This window comes from Sturnira hondurensis, unplaced genomic scaffold (genome assembly GCF_014824575.4).
Source record: "Sturnira hondurensis isolate 20B ecotype Veracruz unplaced genomic scaffold, ASM1482457v3 Scaffold0008860, whole genome shotgun sequence".
NCBI lineage: Eukaryota > Metazoa > Chordata > Mammalia > Chiroptera > Phyllostomidae > Sturnira > Sturnira hondurensis.
The window spans coordinates 3,203,413-3,227,542 of NW_028081491.1; the positions used below are offsets into that span (position 1 = coordinate 3,203,413).

At 37.2% G+C, this 24,130-nt stretch overlaps 1 protein-coding gene across 4 annotated transcripts in view; it reads left to right on the plus strand.

Annotated features, from left to right (window-relative positions):
* The window catches only part of ZNF169 (zinc finger protein 169), a 73,296-nt gene that overhangs the window by 23,018 nt on the left and 26,148 nt on the right, over window positions 1-24,130 (plus strand). For 2 of the 4 annotated variants that reach the window (XM_037056222.1, XM_037056223.1), the window contains exons 3-4: window positions 12,122-12,248; window positions 12,719-12,814. In XM_037056222.1, the coding sequence (XP_036912117.1) occupies window positions 12,122-12,248; window positions 12,719-12,814 (223 nt within the window). The remainder of the gene's footprint in view (window positions 1-12,121; window positions 12,249-12,718; window positions 12,815-24,130) is intronic. The other 2 variants (XM_037056224.1, XM_037056225.1) reach the window with 1 other exon arrangement.

A 24,130-nucleotide genomic window follows, 5' to 3' on the forward strand; every position in this document is an offset into this window, starting at 1 on the left:
AACTTACACCATACACCAAAATAAATTCAAGGTGGATAAAAGACTTAAATATAAGCCGTGAAACCATTAAAACCCTAGAGGAGAGCCTTGGCAAGAAAATCTCAGATATTCCACGCAGCAATATTTTTACTGATACGTCCCCTAGAGCAAGGAACATAAAGGAAAGAATAAACAAATGGGATCTCATCAAAATTAAAAGCTTCTGCATGGCTAAGGAAAACAGTATCAAGATAAAAAGAGAAGCAACAGCTTGGGAAAACATATTTGCCAATGATACCTCAGATAAGGGTTTAATCTCCAAAATATACAAAGAACTCATTCGGCTCCACTCAAAGAAGACAAGCAACCCAATTAAAAAATGGGCAGAGGACTTGAACAGACATTTCTCCAAGGAGGACATACAGAGAATCCAGAGACACATGAAAAGATGCTCGATATCACTAGCTATCAGAGAGATGCAAATTAAAACCACAATGAGATACCACTTAACACCAGTCAGATTGGCTATCATAAACAAAGAAACAAACAACAAGTGCTGGAGAGGTTGTGGGGAAAAGGGGACTCTAGTTCACTGTTGGTGGGATTGCAGACTGGTACAACCACTATGGAACACAGTATGGAATTTTCTAAGAAAACTAAAAATGAATCTGCCTTTTGACCTAGCAATTCCACTCTTGGGAGAATAGCCTAAGAATCCTGAAACACCAGTCCAAAAGAACCTATGCACCCCAATGTTCATAGCAGCACAATTTACAATAGCCAAGAGTTGGAAGCATCCTAGGTGGCCGTCAGTAAATGAATGGATCAAAAAACATGGTACATATACACAATGGAATTTTATGCTGCAGAAAGAAAGAAGGAGCTCCTACGTTTTGCAACATCATGGATGGAACTGGAAAGCATTATGCTTTCCAGTGAAATAAGCCAGGTGTTGAAAGACAAATACCATATGATCTCACCTTTAACAGGAAGCTAAACAACAAAACAAACATGCAAGCAAAATATAACCAAAGACACTGAAATAGAGAACAGGCTAACAGTGACCAGGGTGGAGAAGGGCAAGAATTTCAGGGGAAATAGTGGAGGGATTTAGAGGAACATATATAAAGGATACATGGACAACAACTGAGAAGGGTGTAAATGGGAGGGGGAGCATGGGGGTGGGATGGGATGGGAGTAATAGACAGAAAACTGTACTTGAAAAATAATTAAATAAAAATATTGGGGGAAAAAGAAAAATAATTAAATAAAAAATTGGAAAAAAAATAAGGGAACACTTTCCAGTTTGCTTTATGGGGAAGGTATTATATGGATAACCAAAGCAGACAAGGACAAGAGAAAAATAAACTAGATATCAGCATGTCTCATGCACATAGAAACAAAATTCCTTAAATTATCAATAAATTGAATTCAGCAATATAGAAAAGTAACTATACACCATTACTAAGTACCATTTATTCCAGGGATACAAGTCTGGATCCATATTTGAAACTCAGTTAATGTAATCCATCATATTAATAGACTAAAGAAGAAAAACCACATGATTACATCAGTTAATGCAGTAAAAGCATTTGACAGAATTCAACCATTTGTGGAAAAAAAAACATCTCAGTATAGTAGAAACAGATGGCAACTCCTGTGTTAGATAGGGACATCTATCTACAATCTATAGCTAACATTATTCTTGTTTATTCCTAACATTTATGTAACAAATTACTATTTTAACTTTTTTAGTGTATAGCAGGTCCTTGAAAATGTATTTTTGTTCAATGTTTTGTTACTATGATGAGATATTATAGGAACTTAACTCTTGTTTATATCAATTAGTCTGTGGTAAATTGGTTTCATTATATATCATTTTGCTTAAATTCTCAGAACTTATGGACAATGGTAAGAAATTACTGTACAGTTCAGTTGCATTAAGTACATTCACTGTGTTGTATAACTATCACCATTCTTCATTTCCAGAACTTTTTCATCTTCCCAAACTGAAGTCTATTCATTAAACAATAACTCTCCATTTTCCATTCTCCCCAGCTACTGGTAACCTCTATTTTACTTGTTCTCTCTGAGTTTGCCTATTTTAGGTACCTGTTATAAGTGGAAGCAAACAATGTTTGTTCTTTGTGACTGGCTTCTGTCACTTAGCAAAATGTTTTGAAGGCTAATGCATGATGTAATATGAATCAGAATCTCTTTCCTTTTTAAGGCCAAATGGTATACAATTGTATATATTACAGTCACTCTATTTGTTCATAGACATTTGGGTCGTTTCCACCTTTGAGCTAATGTGAATTACACTGTTACAGACATTGGTATACTGCTTGTTTGAGTCCCTGCTTTCAGTTCTTTGCTGAATCCTATGGTAAATTGAGTGTTTAACTTTTTGGGGAACTGTCCAACTCTTTTTCATAGAGACTACAATTTTACTTTTCTCACTAGCAATGCACAAAGGTTGCAGTTTCACACTCTGCCGGTTGTTCTTTTCTATTTCTGGGATAATAGGTATCCTAGGCAGTGAGATGTGGAATCTCAGTATTCTTAATGCTGTGAGACACAGTACTTTCCTCTATATCAAGAACAAGACAAAAATGTCTGCTCTTACCACTCATATTCATTATTGTTCTAGAAGTGCTACAGTAAAGACAAGAAGAGGAAATAAAATGCATATAGATTCTAAGAGAAGAAATATACCTATCCCTATATGCAGATGCCAGGATTGTCAATGTAGAAAATCTCAAGGAACCTAGGAGAAAAAAAATGCTCTGAGAGCTGATAAAGTGAGTACAACCAGGTTGCAGGATTCAAGATAAAACATACAAATGATTGTACTTCTGTATCATAGCAATGAACATATGGTCGCTGAAACTAAAAATACCATACCATTAAAATCACAAAAAAAGAGAGAGAGAAGAAATTCTTAACAAAACATACCGAGGATTTGTATGCTGAAACCACCCAAATGCTGATGAAAGAAATCAAAGAATGTCTCAATAAATGGAGAGACGTATCAATGAGTTCAGGGATTTTTTTCTTGTCTTTTTTTTTCAGCAATTTTTAAATTTAATTATTGTTCAAGTACAGTTTTCTTCCTTTTACTCCCATCCCAGCCCATCCCCCACCCCCGTGCTTCCCACCTCCCTCCCATTTGTTTTTGTTCATGTGTCCTTTATACTTGTTCCTGTGAATCCTTCCCCTTTTCCCCTAAAATTCTATACCCTCTCCCTTATGGTCCCTGTCAGCCTGTTCTGTACTTCTGTGTCTTTGCTTGTATTTTGCTTCTTTGTTTTGTTGTTTAGCTTCCTGTTAAAGGTGAGATCATATGGTATTTGTCTTTCAATGCCTGGCTTATTTCACTCAGTGTAATTCTTTCCTGTTCCAGCTATGCTGTTGCAAAGGGTAGGAGCTCCTTTTTTCTTTCTGCTGCATAGAATTCTATTGCATAAATGTACCATACTTTTTTGATGCATTCATTTACTGATGGGCACCTAGGTTGCTTCCATCTCTTGGTTATTGTAAATTGTGCTGCTATGAACATTGGGGTGCATAGGTTCTTTTGGACTGGTGTTTCAGGATTCTTAGGCTATTCTCCCAAGAGTGGAATTGCTAGGTCAAAAGGCAGATTCATTTTTAGTTTTCTTAGAAAATTCCATACTGTGTTCCATAGTGGTTGTACCAGTCTGCAATCCCACCAACAGTGAACTAGTGTTCCCTTTTCCTCACAACCTCTCCAACATTTGTTGTTTGTTGCTTTGTTTGTGATGGCCATTCTCAGCAGTGTAAAGTGGTATCTCATTGTGGTTTCAATTCGCATCTCTCTGATAGCTAGTGATATTGAGCATCTTTCCACGTGTCTCTGGATCCTCTGTATGTCCTTCTTGGAGAATTGACTCTTCAAGTCCTTTTCCCATTTTTTAATTGGGTTCCTTGTCTTCTTAGAGTGGAATCGTATAAGTTCTTTGTATATTTTGGAGATTAAGCCTTTGTCTGAGTTATCATTGGCAAATATGTTTTCCCATACAGATGGTTCTCTTTTTATCTTAGTATTGTTTTCTTTAGCCATACAGAAGCTTTTTATTTTGATGAGATCCCATTTGTTTATTATTTTCTTTATGTCCCTTGTTGTAGGGGACATATCAGTGAAAATGTTGCTCTGTGAAATATCTGAGATTTTCCTACCAATGTTCTCCTCTAAGACTTTAATGGTGTCACGGCTTATATTTAAGTCTTTTATCACCTTGAACTTATTTTTGTGTATGGTGTAAGTTGGTGCTCAAGTTTCATTTTTTTGCACATAGCTGTCCAGTTCTCCCAACACCATTTGTTGAAGAGGCTATCTTTACTCCATTTTAAGTTACTGCCCCCTTTGTTGAATATTAATTGACTATAGAGATTTGGGTTTATTTCTAGGCTCTCTGTTCTGTTCCATTGGTCTATGTGCCTGTTTTTATGCCAGTACCAGGCTGTTTTGATTACAGTGGCCTTGTAACACAGTTTGATATCAGGTATTGTGATCCCTCCTACTTTGTTCTTCTTTCTCAAAATTGCAGCTGCTATTCGGGGTCTTTTATGGTTCCATATACATTTTTGAAGTGTTTGTTCTATGTCTGTGAAATATGCCATTGGTACTTTAATAGGCATTGCATTGAATCTGTAAATTGCTTTGAGTAGTATGGACATTTTGATGATGTTAATTCTTCCAATCCATGAACACAGTATGTGTTTCCATTTACTTGTGTCTTCCTTGATTTCTTTCTTCAGTGTTGTGAAGTTCTCTGCATACAGGTCTTTTACCTCCTTGGTTAGATTTATTCCCAGATATTTTATTTTTGTTTTTGCTATATCGAATGGAATTTTTTCTTGATTTCTGCTTCTGCTGATTCATTGTTAGCATACAAAAATGCCTTTGATTTCTGGATATTGACTTTGTATCCCCTTGTTTTGCCAAATTCGTTTATTAGGTTGAGCAGTTTTTTTGTAGAGTCTATAGCATTCTCCATGTACACTATCATGTCATCTTCAAACAATGACAGTTTTGTTTCCTGCTTTCCAATTTGGATGCCCTTTATTTCCTCTTCTTGTCTGATTGCTGAGGCTAAAACTTCCAATACTATATTAAATAAAAGTGATGAAAGTGGACAACCTTGTCTTGTTCCTGATCTTAGTGGGAAAGCTTTTAGTTTTTGCCCATGGAGTATGATATTGGCTGTAGGTCTCTCATATATGGCCTTTATTATATTGAAGAATGCTCCCTCTATTCCCACTTTGCTAAGTACCTTTATCATAAATGGGTGTTGTACCTTATCAAAAGCTTTTTCCGCATCTATTGATATGACCATGTGGTTTTTGTCTTTGCTTTTGTTTATGTGATGTATTAAATTTACTGATTTACCAATATTGAACCATCCTTGCATCCCAGGGAAGAATCCCACTTGGTCATGGTGTATGATCTTCTTGATGTATTGTTGGATGCGATTTGCCAATATTTTGTTGAGGATTTTAGCGTCTATGTTCATCTGCGATATTGGCCTGAAGTTTTCTTTCTTTGTTGTGTCTCTATGTGGCTTTGGAATTAGGGTGATGCTGGCTTCATAAAAAGAGTTGGGGAGTTTCCCATCATTTTGGATTTTTTGGAATAGTCTGTGAAGAATAGGGGTTAGCTCTTCCTTAAACGCTTTGTAGAATTCTCCTGTGAAACCATCTGGTCCGGGGCTTTTGTGTGATGGGAGTTTTTTGATTACTGCTTCAATTTCATTTGCTGTTATTGGTCTGTTCAGGCTTTCTACTTCTTCTTCATTGAGTTTTGGAAGATTATATTTTTCTAGAAATTTGTCCATTTCACCTAGGTTTTCAAATTTCTTGGCATACAGTTCTTCATAGTAATTCCTTACAATCCCTTCTATTTCTGTGGTATCAGTTGTAATCTCTCCTCTTTCATTTCTGATTGTGTTTATTTGGGTCCTCTCTCTTCTTTTCTTAATGAGTCTACTTAAAGGTTTGTCTATTTTGTTTATCTTTTCAAAAAGCAACTCTTGGATTCATTGATCCTTATAATTGTGCTTTTAGTCTCTATGTCATTTAATTCTGCTCTGATCTTGGTTATTTCCTTCCTTCTACTTGCTCTGTGCTGTCTTTGTTGTTGTTCCTTGAGTTCTTGGAGGCTTCGGGTTAGGTTGTTTGTTTGAAATGTTTCTATTTTCTTTAGGTAAGCCTGTATTGCTATGAACTTCCCTCTCAGGACTGCCTTGGCCGTGTCCCATAAGTTTTGGGTTGCTGTAAGCTCATTTTCATTTGTTTCCGGAAACTTTTTGATTTCTTCCCTAATTTCAATCTTGAGCCACTTGTTGTTTAATAGCATACCATACACTCTCCATTTTTTTTTGTTTTTTGTTTTTTGCTGTGGCATTAGTTTCCAATTTCAGTCCCTTGTGGTCAGAGAAAATGCTTGGTATAATTTCTCTTTTCCTAAATTTGTTGAGGCTCATTTTGTGTCCTATCACGTGGTCTATCTTGGAAAATGTTCCATGTGCATTTGAAAAGGTGTATTAAGCTTCTTTGGGATGAAGGGCTCTATATATATCAATTAGGTCAATTTCATCTAGAGTGTTGTTTAATACTGCAATATCTTTGTTGATATTTTGTTTGGAAGATCTGTCCATTTTTGACAGTGGGGTGTTAACATCCCCTACTATAATTGTGTTGCTGTCAATCTCTTTCTTGAGGTCCTCTAGGATTTTCTTTATATATTTGTGTGCTCCTGTGTTGGGTGCATATATATTTACGATGTTAATGTCTTCTTGGTGGATTCTTCCCTTGAGTTATATGAAGTGACCTTCTGGGTCTCTCCTTATGGCCCTTTTTTTGAAGTCTATTTTGACTGATATTAGAATTGCTAGTCCGGCTCTTTTTTCTTGTCCATTTGCTTGGAAAATTTGTTTCCATCCTTTCACTTTTAGTCTGTGGTGGTCTTTTGACCTGAGGTGGGTCTCTTGTAGTCAGCATATATGTGGGTTGTGCTTTCTTATCCATTCAGCTAATCTATGTCTTTTAATTGGAGCATTTAATCCATTTATGTTTAAAGTTAGTATTGAAAGGCACTTATTCCTTGCCATTTATGTACCTGTGTTCCTCTCTGTCTCTCTCTTTTCCTTCCTTTCCTTAAAGCAGCCTCTTTAGCAATTCTTGTAGAGCTGGTTTGGTGGAGGCATATTCTTTTAGACTTCTTTTATCTTGGAAGCTCTTTATTTGGCCTTCTATCTTGATTGAGAGCCTTGTCGGGTACAGTTGCCTTGGTTGTAGGCCTCTGTTTCTCATTACTTGGAATATTTCTTGCCATTCTCTTCTTGCCTGGAATGTTTCCATTGAGAAGTCAGTATCCTACCTTCTTGGGACTCCCTTGTATGTTACTTCCTTTTTCTCCCTTGCTGCCTTTAGGATTCTGTCTTTGTCTTGGAGTTTTGCCATTTTAATGATGATGCATCTAGCAGTAGGCCTCTTTGAGTTCCACCAGATTGGTACTCTCTGCGATTCCTGTATTCGTGTGATTTTATCTCCCCTCAACTTAGGAAAATTTTCCGTTATTTCTCTTTCAAGTAGCTTTTCTATCCCTTGTTCTTCTTCCTCTCCTTCTGGTATTCCTATTATTTGGATATTATTACATTTCATATTGTCTCGCATTTCTCTTAAACCCTCCTCATTTTTACTGAGTCTCTTTTCCATTAGTTGGTCCATCTCGGAAATTCTTTCTACCCTGTCTTCGATCTCACTTTTGCGATCTTCCACCTCATCGATCCTACTCTTCATACCTTCTACTGTGTTCTTCACTTCCAAAATTGTATTGTTTATTTCCTCTTGGCCTTTATTAATGTTTTCTATTTCCTTTTTCATGTTGGTATAGTTTGCAGAGAGTTCATTGTAGCTCCCCTGTAGTTTCTGGTAGCTAGTTGTAAGCTCTTTGAATTTCCTGTTAACCAGTGCTTTGAATTCCATATCTGATAGTTCACTTACCTCTATTTCATCTAACATTCTTTCTGAGACTTCCTCCTTTTCTTTCATTTGGGGATTGTTTTTTTGTCTTCCCATTGTTTGTGATACTCTTCTTGTTGGCCTCAGCTTCTTAAATTGATCTATTCTGGTTCCCTGGTTTTATGGTGTGAACTTCTGTCGTAGGATGCCTGTGAAATTTATTGGTGCAGTCTCTTGCAGGTATCTTCATGTTCTCCGCTTCCACCTACTCCCTTCTTTATTGTGTGTGTGTGATTAGTTGGATGGAGAAGCAAAACAGTTTATGATAGCAGAAGATTATTTTATATTATTTACAGTCACAGTCGGTAGAGAAGAAATAGGCAATCTTTAGGCTATGTATAGAGTTAACTGTGCTCTTCGACCCAGCTTGGGACTTTTAAGAAAGGATGGACATAAGTTAAGTCTCTTGTTGGGAAGGGGAGTCTTATGAGTTGTATCTAGAAAGCAGTGTGGTTGTGGGTGGTCAGATTTTGAGGTAAGATGAGAGTACAGGTTAGTAACTAGGTGTAGTGTGCGAGGAAATAGAGTAATAGAATTCAGGAACCTGTAAGGTGGTCTCAGGTCCAAGAGATGTGTTATGAATTATTACCATTTTATAGAACAACTCTTATTTACAATAATATTAGAGCAACATTCACGTGATCGACTCTATTCGATCTGTCTAAATGGGGGTTATAGAGCTTGGGTAGTATGCCAAAGGAAAGCAAGTGAAGTATATAAATTTAGCAATACACTGTGGAAGAGCAGTGGGAACCTGTTAGGTAGTATAATATAACCAGCCAGGACTAAGAAACCTGTACAGAAAGAGGACGAATACAAAGATATTCTTAAAATAAAAAAAAGAATTGAGAATAATGCAAAAAAATAATAATACACCTAAAAGAAAACTAAGGAACACACAAACAAACAATCCAACACACACACAAAAGTCAGGAGAAAGGAGGAATAAGCGGAAAATTTGGGAAGAATGGAAGGACTAAAACTGGACTAAAAGAAAAAGAAATGAGGGACAGAGTATTGAAAGATAGAGCGACAATGCAGTTTAAAAGTATAAGATTACTTAGAAAAGAAGTTGAGAGAGAAAAAAAGGGAAGGGAAACACACACACACACACACACACATCCTTTCTTTGTTGGTTTCAAACTGTCCAAATCAGTTTTTCTGGTTGTGGCCGGCCGGGCCTCTCTGAGGGCAGGTATGCAGGGCACGTGCGCTAGCCAGGCTACTGGATTGGATTGTGGGCGCCCATACCCCTGGGTGGCTGCCTAGGTCCTTCTCTATCTGGCACTGTCCTTCTCAGTCCCATGGTGGGACCCAGGTGTTCCCACCCCTCCCCTGGATGGCTGCTGGGTGGTTGGGTAGCGAGGCAAGCTACTATTGCAGAGCACCTCAGTTCACTTTCCAATAGAGACTTCTCCACAAAGCCTGCCTCACAGCCCAGCCCAATCCCAAAAGACCGACAATGACAGTGTCCTTCTTAAATCCCCCGGGCTGGCGTGCTGGTGGGCTGGTGGGCTGGCGACCACAGAGTCTGCAGTTGAATAGGGCCCTCCACCCTTGCCACCCTTTACGTTAACCTAAGTCCACAGGTCTCTGCCCAGTATTAACCTGCCTGCCTAGATGGGGAGTGGGGGAGTCAGTTCTCTCCCTCGGACCCTGTAGCAGGCCCACAACTCCCACGGAATCTGTTGCCGGCCCACAGGGTGCTGGGCCTCTGGAGTTCCCTCTGCCACAGGCGCCCCAGCCCTGGATTCACATGAGGACTCTGTTTCCCACTGATGGTGCCGACCCAGATTGCCTGCCGCTTCTCGTCTGTACTCACGCACTGCACCGCCGGAGGTCACCTGCCTTGCACACGCCGTGGGACAGAGTCCGCTGCCAAGAAGGCTGTGCACGCAGCCGCTTTTGCCCTTACTCGCCTTCTGGAGTCCTCACCTACCTGCAGCTGTCTGGTTCCTCTGTCACACTCTCTGGTCTCTGTTGGGAAATTGTTGGTTGATTATGATGTTCTTCGGTAGATCCACCTGGATTTTCTACCAGATGCACGGGAGCTGGGTTCCCTCCGTGCTACTCTGTCGCCATCTTCCTCTCTCTCTGGGCTGTCTGTGTTGTTGTTCCTTGAGTTCTTGTAGGCATAAGGTTTGGTTGTTTGTTCAAAATGTTTCTATATTTTTTAGGTAGGCCTGAATTGCTGTGAACTTCCCTCTCAGGACTGCCTTCTCCGTGTCCCATAAGTTTTGGGTTGTTGTGAGTTCATTTTCCTTAGTTTCCAGAAACTTTTTGATTTCTTCTCTAATTTCATTCTTGACCCATTTGTTATTTAATAACATGCCATTCAATCTCCATGATTTTGGGTACTTTGGGTCTTTTCCCTTGCAGCTGATTTCCAGTTTCAGTCCCTTGTGGTCTGAGAAAATGCTTGTTATGATTTCAATTTTCTTAAATTTGCTGTGGCTTGTTTTGTGTCCTATCATGTGGTCTCTCTTTGAAAATGTTCCATGTGCATTTGAAAAGAATGCGTATTTAGCTTCTTTGGGATGAAGGACTCTCTATATATATCAGCTAAGTCCATTTCATCTAGGGCGTTTTTCAATGCCACAATATTTTTGTTGATTTTTTTGAAAGATGTATCCATTTTTGACAGTGGGGTGTTGAAATCCCCTACTATTAGTGTGTTGCTGTCAATAGCTTTCTTGAAGTCCTCTAAGATTTTCTTTATATATTTGGGTGCTCCTGTGTTGGGTGCATATATATTTATGATGTTAATGTCTTCCTGGTGGACTCTTCCCTTGAGTATTATGAAGTGACCTACTGGATCTCTTTTTATGGCCCTTTTTTTGAAGTCTATTTTGTCTGATATGAGTATTGCTACCCAGGCTTTTTTTTTTCCTGGCAGTTTGCTTGGAAAATTTGTTTCCAGCCCTTCACTTTCAGTCTGTGTAGGTCTTTTGTCCTGAAGTGGGTCTCTTGTAGGCAGCATATGTGTGAGTCATGCATTCTTATCCATTCAGCTATTCTATGTCTTTTGATTGGAGCATTTAATCCATTTATGTTTAAGGTTATTATTGATAGGTACTTATTCATTGCCATTTTTGTACTTATGTTTGTCTCTGTCTCTCTCTTTTCCTTCCTTTCCCTAAAGCAGTTCTTTTTTTTTTTTTCGTAAAGCAGTTCTTTTAGCATCTCTTACAGAGCTGGTTTGGTGGAGGCATATTCTTTTAGACTTCTTTTGTCTTGGAAGCTCTTTATTTGGCCTTCTATCTTGATTGAGAGCCTTTCTGGGTAAAATCACCTTGGTTGCATGCCTCTGTTTCTCATTACTTGGAATATTTCTTGCCATTCTTTTCTTGCTTGGAATGTTTCCATTGAGAAGTCAGTAGCTAACCTTATTGGGGTCTCTTGTATGTTACTTCCTGTTTCTCCCTTGCTGCCTTTAAGATTCTCTCTTTGTCTTGAAGTTTTGTCATTTAAATGATGATGTGTCTTGAAGTGGACCTCTTTGGATCCTCTTGATTGGGACTCTCTGTGACTCCTGGATTTGTGTGAGTTTTTCTCTCATCAAATTAGGAAAGTTTTCCCTCATTGCTTTTTCAAATGGTTTTCTATCCCGTGTTCTTTGAGTTTATGGATTTAAAGAGTTAACATAGTAAAGATGTCAGTTCTTTCCTAATTGGTATTCGTGTTTAATGCAAATCTTCCCAAAATCAGCAATTTTTGATTGCTATTAAGAAGATTATTCTACAATTTATAGGGAAAAGCACATGTCCTAGAATAGCTAAAATATCTTTAAAATGAAGGATACAGTCAGAGGAATCAGTCTAGCTAATTTCAAGGCCTACTACGTAGCTGCAGTCATCAAAACTGTTTTTTTCATAGTGCCATAACATAGAGATCAACAAAAGAAAAAAATGAACTCCTAAATAGACTTACCAGTAATATGGGCAAGGGATTTATAGCGTTGAACACATGGCTTCAGGGTTCAGGTTAAAGGTAGGATCTATGGAGCTCATCTAGGTGCCCCATGCCAGCCTCTTTGCTGCCATCTTATTGCTGGATGTGGCTGGCTCTTGGGTGAGCAGGGATGTTTCTGTTACAGGCATTAATGGCCTTCAGAGATGTAGCTGTGACTTTCACCGAGAAGGAGTGGAAACTACTGAGTCCTTCCCAGAAGACCCTGTATCGGGATGTAATCTTGGAGAACTACAGCCACTTGGTGTCATTGGGTAAGGACAGCCCTTGCAAGGTCTTGGACTCTGCCTGTGGGCATTTCAAGATTTATGTAGTAGCTGCCATGCTTTTGGCTGAGAGAGAAAAATACTTTCTCTGTACCCCCAGAATGTCTGGATTGTATAGATTTAAAAATACTGAAGTTATTTATGTGTGTGTATGTGGTATCTTGCTGCATTTCATTTCATCCATCATTGTATTCCCAGGCCTCTTTCAAGCCCCAGCCCTTTCTTTCAAGAGATTGTGTTTAAAATGGGGAAATATTTGTATTCACTCAAGCACAATTTAGAATCAGTGCACTGCCTTCAAGTTCAGGATTACCCCTTTCCTTAGTCATTCTTTGTTAGCCTTCAGAGAACCTTTGCCCTCTTCTGGGTTATTGCATTCCCCAACTGACTCTGAGTCCTGTGATAGCCTTTTAATCCACTAACCCCAATGTAACTTTGGTTTCTTTTCCTGTATGTAGGAATTGCCTTTTCTAAACCAAAACTCATCACACAACTGGAGCAAGGGGATGATCCCTGCAGAGAGGAGAGCGAATGTCTTCTGGACCTTTGTCCAGGTGAGTGGGAAGCACCAGGCAGACAAGGAGACAGGCCAGTGAGGCACTCGGCAGGTGATAAAGGAGAAGCAGCTATGAAGTCCTGGGTGGGTGGAGCTCTTCTCCAGGCCTTACATGCCATCCTGCTCACCCTAGAGAGGGCCTCCCTGACACACTGCCGTCCTCCATGAGAGAACCCTGCTCCACTCACTTGGTGTTTTCATCCAGCATGTCTAGGATCTCCCTATTCTTGCATTTTTCTTGGGGGATTTGATGTTCAACATGGCAGTTTGCCTTCTGAACCTAAATCGTCTGCTGTGCTAGACTCTGTCCAGTTTCTGTTCTTAACTTGTTAACATTTTTGTGTATCAGTTTTAACCCATAAATGTTCATAACTTTATTTTTTATTTATGGTGGATTTTTAAAAATTACAATACAGTGTAATTATGCAGTGAGTGCCAGTGTGCCTTCCCAATATCGTATAAAATGCTGTAAATCCACACAACAGCCCTGTACCCTTTCTGGTTGTATTTTGCTCTTCCACTCTGCCCTGAGAATCCAGTTTCTGCATTAGTATTGCCATGACTACCTTCATCCCTTTTATCCATTTGATGGTTCTTCAGCCATATATAGCAGCAATTTTCAACCACTGTGCTGCAAGAGTTTTTAAAACATGCCTTACATGACTGTTTAGTGAGGAGCACTGACCTCTTTCCCCTCACATTGTCAAATGAAAAAATGACAACAGCCAACACAACAACAGTTGTGTAGTGTGACTGAATAAAAATTATATCTACTTTTTGTGTCAGATCAGCAAAACATATATTTTTGGTATGCCACAGAATTTTAGTGATTAGTTTATGTGCGCCATGATATGAAAAAGGCTCAAAATGGCTGATGTAGAGTGTTTGTTTTGCATGTTTGCAAACTTCTTTGTACATAGTATCATAATGTACATATCCTTCTGGAATATGCCTTTTTTACCAACTTTCTGTGAGATTCATGTTACAATGTACAGGTTTACTTTATACTTTTTAAAGCTGTTATATGATTCCATTATATGAATATTTCCATTTTAATATACTTTAAGTATCAACCTCCTTCTTTTGGAGATTTCAGTTATTGCTAATTTTTAGCTATTAAGTAATGTTGCAATATATCATAAAAGTTTCTCTAGAGGCCTAGTACCCAGGAGCACAGTGGCTTGTTCATAGGCATGAGTGGCCTCAACTGATTAGGGTGTGCCACATTGTGTTCTGAAGCTATAATGCCACTTTGCACTCCAGCAGCAGTGATGAGAGCTCTGTGTCTTCCACATCCTCACCAGCACAAGGTATTGTCAGACCTAGTTTTTCACCCATGCACTCGTTCTGTGTTGATATCTGAAGGGGTGTACTTTCCAAGGTAGCATGATTATCTTTTCCTATGTTGATTTGCCATTGGTGTTTCTTCTTCTGTAATGTAACTATTCAAGGTGTTTCTTTTATATTTGGGATGGTTCTTTCTGTTATTGATTTGTACACATTCTATATAAATTCTGGGAACATTATAAGTCTTTAATCCAACTAGAATTAATTTTATGTGAATGTTGGTAGGTAAGGGTAAAATTTTTCATGATTTATCTTTTTTCCTTACTTATTTTCAATATTCTTATTTTTGTTATTTCGGTGCTTCTAAATACAAGTATACATTGAGAATTGAACTTTACAGAAAATTCACTGCTTTTGCCTGTTTCATCAAATAAATTTTATATGAGGTATAATTATAGTATAATAGAAAAATATGTTATTTGGTATAGTACTTAAGGGATAATAAGGTATGTTATCAAAGTATAATAAGCAAAATATATTGAAAGTATAAAATTAGATAAATTCTGATATGTGTACAGCCATCAAACTGTCACCACAATCCAAAAAACCAAATGTACCTATCACTCCAAAGTTCCTTTGGGCCTCACTGTCCTCACTCTCCTCCCCATACCCAGGCAACCACTGATCTGCTTTTTATCAATATAGATGTTTGTATTTTCTGGAATCCATGCGAATTGAATCATATAGAATACATAGTGGATTCTTTCACTCAACATAATTACTTCTAATTTCATCCATAATGTTGTGTAGAGATCAGTAGTTCATTTCTTTTTATTGCCATTTAGTTCATTTTATAGATATCACAATTTATTTAACTATTCCTATTGAATGACTTCAGGTAGTCTCCAGTTCTGACAAACACAAATAAAGCCTGTGTGAATAAATCATGACAAGTCTTTGTGTGGACATATGCTTTTTTTTTTTTGGTGGGGGGGACAAATTCTTGGGATTGGAATGGTTGATATTTATAGTACATCATATGTTTAACTTCTTACTAACTGCACAAACTATTTTCCAAAGTGGCTGCACTCTTTCGCATTCCAACCAGTAGTGTATGAGAGTTCCAGATCTTTGTCAACACTTGGTATTATTTTAATGACGTTCTCATAAGCGGAGTAGTGGCATCTGACTGTGGTTTTACTTGACATTTTCCTAATGAATGATGATGAGGATCTTTTCATGTGCTTAGTTGCCATTTGTATATTTTCTTTGATGAAATGTCTTCTCAAATCTTTTACCCATTTAATGAATTAGTTTCTTTTTATTATTGAATTTTGAATGTTCTTCATGTATTTTGTATAGAAGTCCATTATCAGATATTTGATTTACATATATTTACTCTGTAGCTTGTGTTTTATTTTCTTAATAGTGTCTTTCAAACAGGAAGTCCAAGTTTCAATTTTTTTCTTTCATGAACGTCACTTTTGGTGATATATTTAAGTAATCTTGCCTAAAGTAAGTTCTAAAAGATTTTCAGATATATATTTTTCTTTTAAAAAGTTTTATAACTTTTATTTTACATTTAGGTCTATAATATATTTTGAATAAATTTAAAATTTTTATGCTAGGTACCAGGTCTGAATTTAAGTACATTTTTTTTTTTGCATCAAAATACCCATTTTTTCGGCGCTATTTATCTGAAAGGCAACCCTTTCTTAACTGATGGGCTTATGCACTTTTGTGGCATATTAGTTGACTTTATGTGTATGGGTGTATACCTGGATTCTATTTTTTCCACTCCTTTCTTTGTATATCTTGATGCCAACACCACATATTCTTAATTATTGTGGCTTTATAAGAAGTGTCGAATTTAGTGTCAGTCCTCCAACATTTTTTCTTTTTTCTCAAGTTGCTCCCATTATTTGAGAGTTTTTGCATTTCCAAATGGATTTCAGAATTTGTTTGGTAATTTTTACCAAAACAAGCCTGCTGGGATTTTGATTGGGATTGGGTTGAATCTATGTCAGTTTGTGGAGAATTTACTTGTGTCATCTAATACAAGAACACAGACTATCACTTCATTTTCATGGGACTTAATTTCTGTGAGTATTGTTTTATAGTTTTGAAACTTCTTTTCAGAATTACCCCTCTTTTTCATATTTTGATGCTAAATAAATTAAACTTTTAAAATTTCTCTTTTCAATTGTTTGCTGATAGTACACTGAAATACAGTTTCTGTATGATGATCTTATCTCTGGTAAACATGCAAAACTCATTTGTTAGTCCTTATAGCTTTTGTAAGGGCAGATTCTACAAGATTTTTGACCTAGACAATCTTGTTATTTGTGAATAAGTATAGTTTCCTTCTTTCTTTCAATTCAGTATATCTATAATTTCTTTTTCTTGCCTCCTTGCACAGGTGAGACTATCTAGTGCAATGATATATTTAAATGGCAAGAGTGGACATCCTTTCCTTGTTCCTTATGTTATGAGGAATGCTTTCTTCCTCAGTGTAAGTTTTATAGCTGCCCTTTATCAGCTTGACAAACTCTCCTAGACCTTTTTTGATGAGAGTTTTTATGGGGACTGGATTTTGGACTATTGTAAAATGTGTTTGTGGCATCTTTTGAGATGATCATGTTTTTATATTATCAGTTTTTTAATTTAGTGAATTACATTGATTTCTTTCTTGTTAAACCAGCCATGTATTCCTGTTGATATAATGCACTGACCTTATTCAGATTTGTTTTACCTTCACTAATATGTGTATTTGATTAGTTCTATGAAAATTTTCCATCTATATTCATGTAACTGCCAATAGATTTAAAGATAGAGTTTTATCAAAATGATCCCTTGTGCTACACTTTTATACCCACAGCCAACTCTCCCTTCCTCTGTTTCTCTGGCAACCACTAACTTGTTTTCTGTCTCTATAATTGTCATTTCAAGAATGTTACATGTTACCTTTGGGACTGTTTTTTTCATTCATCATTAACTCTCTTTAGATTCATCCAAATTGTTGCATGTATCAATATTTCCTTCCTTTAATTGCTGAGTAGTATTCTGTGGTACGAATGTACTAGTTTGTTAAACCTTTCACCCACTGAAGGACATTTGGCTGATTTACAGTTATAAACATTTGTGTACAGGTTTTTATGTGAACATAAGGTTTTAATTTCTGGTATAAATGCCCAAGAGTGCAGTTGTAGTGTCACATGGTAAATACATGTTTAGTTTTGTAAAAAACATGTGCCATGAATATTTCTAGAACACCTATACCACTTTACACTCCTACTAGCAAGTATTTGAAAGATCCAGTTTCTTTGTATTCTTGCTGGCATTTGGTGTTAGCACTATTTTTTATTTTGGCCATTCTGACAGATTTTCTGTTAATATCTCCTTGACTGGTAAGAGTGCCGTGTTTAGTGCAAGTAGTTCCTCTTGGGGAGAACTGGGTAGCTGAGCATACCTGGATAATCCAGTGTATCAAGGCTTTACTCTCCTTGGAAAAGAGACTGGTGTTCTCTCTGTGGGTAGGTAAAGAGCGTATGAGGCCCTGTTCATGGGTGGCTACTGCTGTCATTTTGCAGTCTTCATGGCATGTCCTTAGCATCTGCTCATTCTTTTCAAACAACCTCTACCCCTCATTGTGGTTGGTAGGAATGCGTGTGTTAAAATCTGATCTGACTATCAAATGCTTCTGGCAAAGGTGATAGAACAAGTGTTAAGAGGAAAAGGATATTCTGTGTTGGCTCATGGGGGTGGTTGGCAGGTAGGGACGTATGACTCAGGTCCAGGGCTTCTGTTTGAGCATCTCCACACATTGCTGTTTAAGAGGGCCAGTTCCTGGCAGTTCATCTCAGCTAAGTGGGCCTCATGAAAGGTAGTTGACCCCAGAAGTAATAGGGCATGTATATAATTGCCTAGAGTTATTTTTTCTTGTTAAGTGGAATTTACTTACAGAAAATGTGATTCTCAAGTGTATTAGTCCACGACTTCAGATAACTCATGTACCTCCATAACCCAAACTTGATCAAAATACAGATTGTTACTGTCATCTTGTCAGATGGTTTCCTAGTGGCACATCCCAGTAGACTCCCACCCTTGTCCCTCAGAGTTACCACTGATCTGATTTTTACTTCACTGTAAAGTAGCTTTCTCTGCTGTACAATTTTGCATAAATGGGATCATAAAATACATACTCCTTTGTAGACAGCTTCTTTCACTTAATGTAAAGATTTTAAGTTTTGTCCATGTTGTTACATACATATCAGTAATCTGTTTATTTTTAATGCCCAGTAGCATCCAGCTGTTTATATATGTTCCTTGATAGAGACCTTGGTGGCTTGTAATTATTTTGAAAAAGCTGCTATTAATATCCTTATGCTAGGTTTTTGTTTGTTAAATGTGTGTTTTTATTTCCTTTGGAGTAATACCTAAGGTATATGCTGAATATAATGGTTTCCTAGGCTTGATGTAACAAATTACCACAAATTGAAAGGCTTAAAACAACAGAAATATATTTTCACAGTTCAGAAACCAGAGGTCCAAAATCAACCTGTTGGTAGGGTTGCCTCTTTCTGGCACTTCTGAGAGAGAATATGTTCATTCTCCTAGCTTTCAGTAGTTGCTGGCATTTCTTGGCATCCGTTGGCTTGGAACTGCACATTCCAATTTCTGACTCTGTGGTTGCACAGTCTTCTTCTTTTTATGTGTCTCTGTATCCAAATCCCCCCCTCCTTGTAAGAATACCAGTCATTATATTAAGGTTCAGCCTAATCCAGTAATACCTTATCTGATATTGATTGTACCTACAAAGATTTAATTTCAAAATAAGGCCACATTCATGTGTTCCAGGTAGACATGAGTTTTAGTGGAGTGCTATTCAACCTAGTAAACTAGGTAAATAGGTAACTTTATGTATAGTTATAAGAAATGACTGGCTCATTTGCAGAGTGGTTGTACCATTTTTTTTATTTCCATGAACAACATATGAGAGTTCTTACTGCTTTACATTATCCCTGATAATTTTCATTTTATCTCTGGTGATGGATATCTAGTGGTATTTCGTGTGGTTTTTAATCTCCATTTTCCTAGTGGTTAGCAAAATTGAGTACTTTCTGTGTGCTTTTTGATCATTCACAGATATCATATACCTGCTTCATGAAGTATCCATTCAAATCTTTTTTTTTTGTTCTTTTTATTGCATTGTTTTTCTTTTTATTATTAATCCTGGATATCTGTCCTTTGTCGTATGTACATTTTGCAAATGTTTTCTCTGATACTTCCATTTTTAATCAATTGGGGTGACATTGGTTAATAAGATTATATAGATTTCAAGTGTAGATTTCTATGATACATGATCTGTATATTGCATTGTGTGCCTACCACCCAAAGTTAAATCATATTCCATCACCATATAGTCAGCTCCCTTTACCTTTTTCTAAACTCCACCCTCTCTTCACTCTGGTAACCACCATGCTGTTGTCTGTGTCTTGAGTTTCAGTTTTACATCCCATATCAGGGCAACCATATGATTTTTAACTTTTTATGTTTGACCCCTTTTTGTTAGCATGATAACCTTAAAGTCCATCCATATTGTCACAAATGGTAGTATTGTATATCTTCTTACTGCTAACTAATATTCCATAGTGTAATGTACCACATTTTCTCTATCCAATCATCTGTCAAAGGACACTGGTTGTTTTCATGTCTTGGCCACCTTGAATAGTGCCACAATTAAATAGGGATGCATATTTCTTTGCAAATAAATGTTTTCAAGTTTTTCAGGCAGATATGCAGAAGGATTGCTGGATCATATGGTTACTCTATTCTTAATTTTCTGAGGAACCATCATTCATTCTGTTTTCCATAGTGGCTATACCGGTTTTACATTCCCACCAGCAGCGAATGAGGGTTGCTTTTCTCCACAACCTCTCCAACACTTATTATTCTATTATTGTTGTGTTGATAATAGGCATTCTAACAGGTATGAGAAGGTATCTCATTGTAGTTTTGATTTGCATTTCCCTAATTGCTAGTGAAATTGAACATCTTTTCATATATCTGTTGGCCATGTGTATCTCTTCTTGAAAGAAGTGTCTGTTCAGGTCATCTGCCCATTTTTTTAATTGGATTGCTTGTTTGGCGGTGGTGTATGAGTTCTTTATATATATACAATGGGCATTAAACCCTGCTTGGAGCTGTTTTTTGCAAATATCATCTCCCATTCACTTGGTTTCCTGTGTGTGTGTGTGTGTGTGTGTGTGTGTGTGTGTGTGTTGGTGGTGGTGGTGGTTTCTTTTGCTGTGCATAAGCTTTTTGGTTTTTTTTTCCACAATTTTGAAATTGTTGTTCAAATCCAGTTGTCTGTTTTTCCCCCACAACTCTCCCCTCACCCCAGCCATACCCACTTCCCACCTTTGATCCTACCCCCTTTCGGTTTTGTTCGTGTGTTCTTTATACATGTTCCTGAAAACACTTCCCCCGGTTTGTAGTCTGATATAGTCACATTCATTTATTTTTGCCTTTCCTTGCCCTTAGGGTTAAATTAATAAAATCTCCAAGACCAAGGTCCATGAGTTTAGTAATCTAAGTTTTCTTCTATGCAATTTATTGTTTCTGATCTTATATTTGGGTCCTTGGTGAATTTTGAATTAAGTTTTATACATGAAGACAAACTGTAGTCTAGTTTCATTCTTTTACATGTGGGTTTCCAATTTTCCTGGTACTATTTATTGAAGAGGCTTTCTTTTTTTTCCATTGTGTGTTTTTGGCTCCTTTATCAAAAATTATGTGTTCATATACATGTGGCTTTATTTCTGGACTCTCATTTCTGTCTACTGGTCTGAGTGTCTGTTTTCTGCCAATACCATGCTGTTTTGATTATTATTGCTCTGTAGGATAATATGAAGTCAGATATGTGTTACCTTTGGTTTCATTCTTTTTTTCTCAATTGTTTTGGCTATTCAGAGTCTTTGTGATTTCATTGAAATGTAATGATTTTTTATTCAATTTCTTTAAGAAATGAAATTGGGATTTTAATGAAGATAGCATTAAATCTGTACATTGCTTTTGGTGTTATGACCATTTTATAAAAACATTTCATGTGTTTATTTTTAGAGAGAGGGAAAGGGAGGGAGAAAGATGGGGAGAAACATTGATGTAAAAGAGAAACATTGATTGGTTGCCTCATACATGCACTGACCTAGTACCAAACATGCAACCCAGACATGTCCCCTGACCAAGAATCAAACTGGAACCTTTCATTTTGTGGGACAACACCCAACCAACTGAGCCACAGTCAGGGTGTTAATATGGTCATTTTAACTATGCTGATTCTTCTAATCTATGAACATGGAGTATCTTTCCATTTTGTTGTGTTGTTTTCTTTTAAAAAATAATTGTTCAAATAGAATCGTCTGCATTTACCCCTCAACACTCCCCCCACACCCCAGCCATCCCCACCTACCTCCCCTGCTTCCATCTCCCCTTGGTTTTGTCTGTGTATTCTTTATGGTGGTTCCTGAAAACCCTTCCTCCCCTTTATCCCCTCCCACATCCCTTCTGGTTACAGATTGTTATTAATTTCAATTTCTGTGGTTATATGTTATTTGTTTGTTTGTTTTGTTGATTAGGTTTAACTTATAGGCGAGGTCATATGGTATTTATTCCTCACTGCCTGGCTTATTTCACTTAGTATAATGCTCTCCAGTTCCATACATGCTATTACAAAAGATAGGAACTCCTACTTTCTTTCTGCTGCATAGTATTCCATTGTGTAAATGTACCATAGTTTTTTCATCCACTCACTTGCCGATGGGCATTTAGGTTGCTTCCAGCACTTGGCTATTATAAATTGTGCTGCTATGAACATTGGGGTACATAGGTTCTTTTGGATTGGTGTTTCAGTGTTCTTAGGATAAGATCCCAGCAGTGGAATTGCTGGGTCAAAAGGCAGATCCATTTTTAGTTTTCTGTGAAAATTCTGTCCTGTTTTCCATAATGGTTGTACCAGTCTGCAGTCCTACCAACAGTGCACTAGGGTTCCCTTTTCTCCACAACCTCTGCAACACTTGTTTGTTGCTTTATTTATGGTGGCCATTCTGACCAGTGTGAAGTTGTATCTCATTGTGATTTTAATTTACATCTCTCTGATGGCTAGTAATGCTGAGCATCTTTTCATGTGCCTCTGGGCCCTCTGTATGTCCTCCTTGGAGAATTGTCTGTTCAAGTCTTTTGCCCATTTTTCCAATTGATTTTTTGTCTTCCTGGAGTGGAATTGTATGAGTTCTTTATATTTTGGAGATCAAACTCTTGTCCAAGATATCATTGGCAAATATGTTTTCCCATATGGTTGGCTCTCTTTTCATTTTAATGCTGTTTTCTTTAGCCATTCTGAAGCTTTTTAATTTGTAAGGTCCTATTTGTTTATTCTTTCTTTTATGTCCCTTGCTTTAGCAGACATACCAGTAAAGATATTGCTGCGCGGAATGTCTGAGATTTTCCCACCTATGTTTTCTTTCACGACTTTTATGGTGTCATGGCTTATATTTAAGTCTTGTATCCACCTTGAATTTACTTTTGTGTATGGTGTAAGTTGGTGCTCGAGTTTCATTTTTTCACATGTAGCTGTCCAAGTCTCCCAACATCATATGTTGAACAGGCTAGTTTTTCTCGATTTTATGCTGCTACCCCCTTTGTCAAATATTAATTGACTGTAGAGACATGAGTTTATTTCTGGGCCCTCTACTCTGTTCCATTGGCCTATGCATGTGTTCTTATGTCAGTACCAGGCTGGTTTGATTACTGTGGCCTTGTAATATAGTTTGATATCAGGTATAGTGATCCCTCCTACTTTGTTCTTCTTTCTTACAATTGCTACAGCTATTCGGGGTCTTTTATGGTTCCATATAAATTTTTGAAATGTTTGTTCTATATCTGTGAAATATGTCATGGTACTTTATAGAGATTGTGTTGAGTCTATAAATTGCTTTGGGTAGTATAGACATTTTGATAATTTTAATTCTTCCAATCCATGAACATACTGTATGCTTCAATGTGATTGTGTCTTCTTTAATTTGTTTCTTCAGCGTTGTGTAGTTTTTTGATACAGGTCTTTTACCTCCTTGGTTAAGTTTATTCCTAGGTAGTTTACTTTTATTGTTGTTTTACCAAATGGGATTTTTTTCCTGATTTCTATTTTTGATATTTTATTGTTAGTGTACAAAAATGCACATTTTTGAATTTCTGAATATTGACTTTGTATCCTGCTGTTTTGCCAAGTTCATTTGTTAGGTCCAGTACTTTTTCAGGTGGAGTTTGTAGGATTTTCTATGTCTACTCTCATATCATCTGAAAACAAGGACAATTTTGCTTCCTCCTTTCCAGTTTGGATGCCTTTTATTTCTTCTTCTTGTCTGATTGCTATGGTTAGGATTTTCAATACTGTGTTGAATAGGAGTAGTGAAAGAGGACATCCTTGTCTTGTTCCTGATCATAGTGGGAAAGCTTAGTTTTTTTGTCCATTGAGTATAACATTGGCGGTAGGTCTCTCATATATGGCCTCTGTTATGTTGAGGAATACTCCCTCTATTCCCACTTTGCTGAGTGGGTGCAAATGGGTGCTGTGCCTTATCAAATGCTTTTTCTGCATCTATTAATATGATCCTATGATTTTTGTCTTAGTTTTCTTTGTGTGATGTATTACATTTATTGATTTGCAAATATTGTATCATCCTTGAATCCCTAGGATGAATCCCACTTGCTCATGGTATATGATCTTTTTAATGTATTGTTGGATGAGGTTTGCCAGTATTTTGTTGAGGATTTTAGCATCTATTTCATCAGTGATATTGGCCTGAAGTTTTCTTTCTTTGTTGTGTCTTTATCTGGTTTGGGAATTAGGATGATGTTGGCTTCATAAAAAGAGTTTGGGAGTCTTCTATCTTCTTGGATTTTTTGTAATAGTCTGTGTAGGGTATGGGTTAGCTCATCCTTAAATGCTTTGTAAAATTCTCCTGTGAAA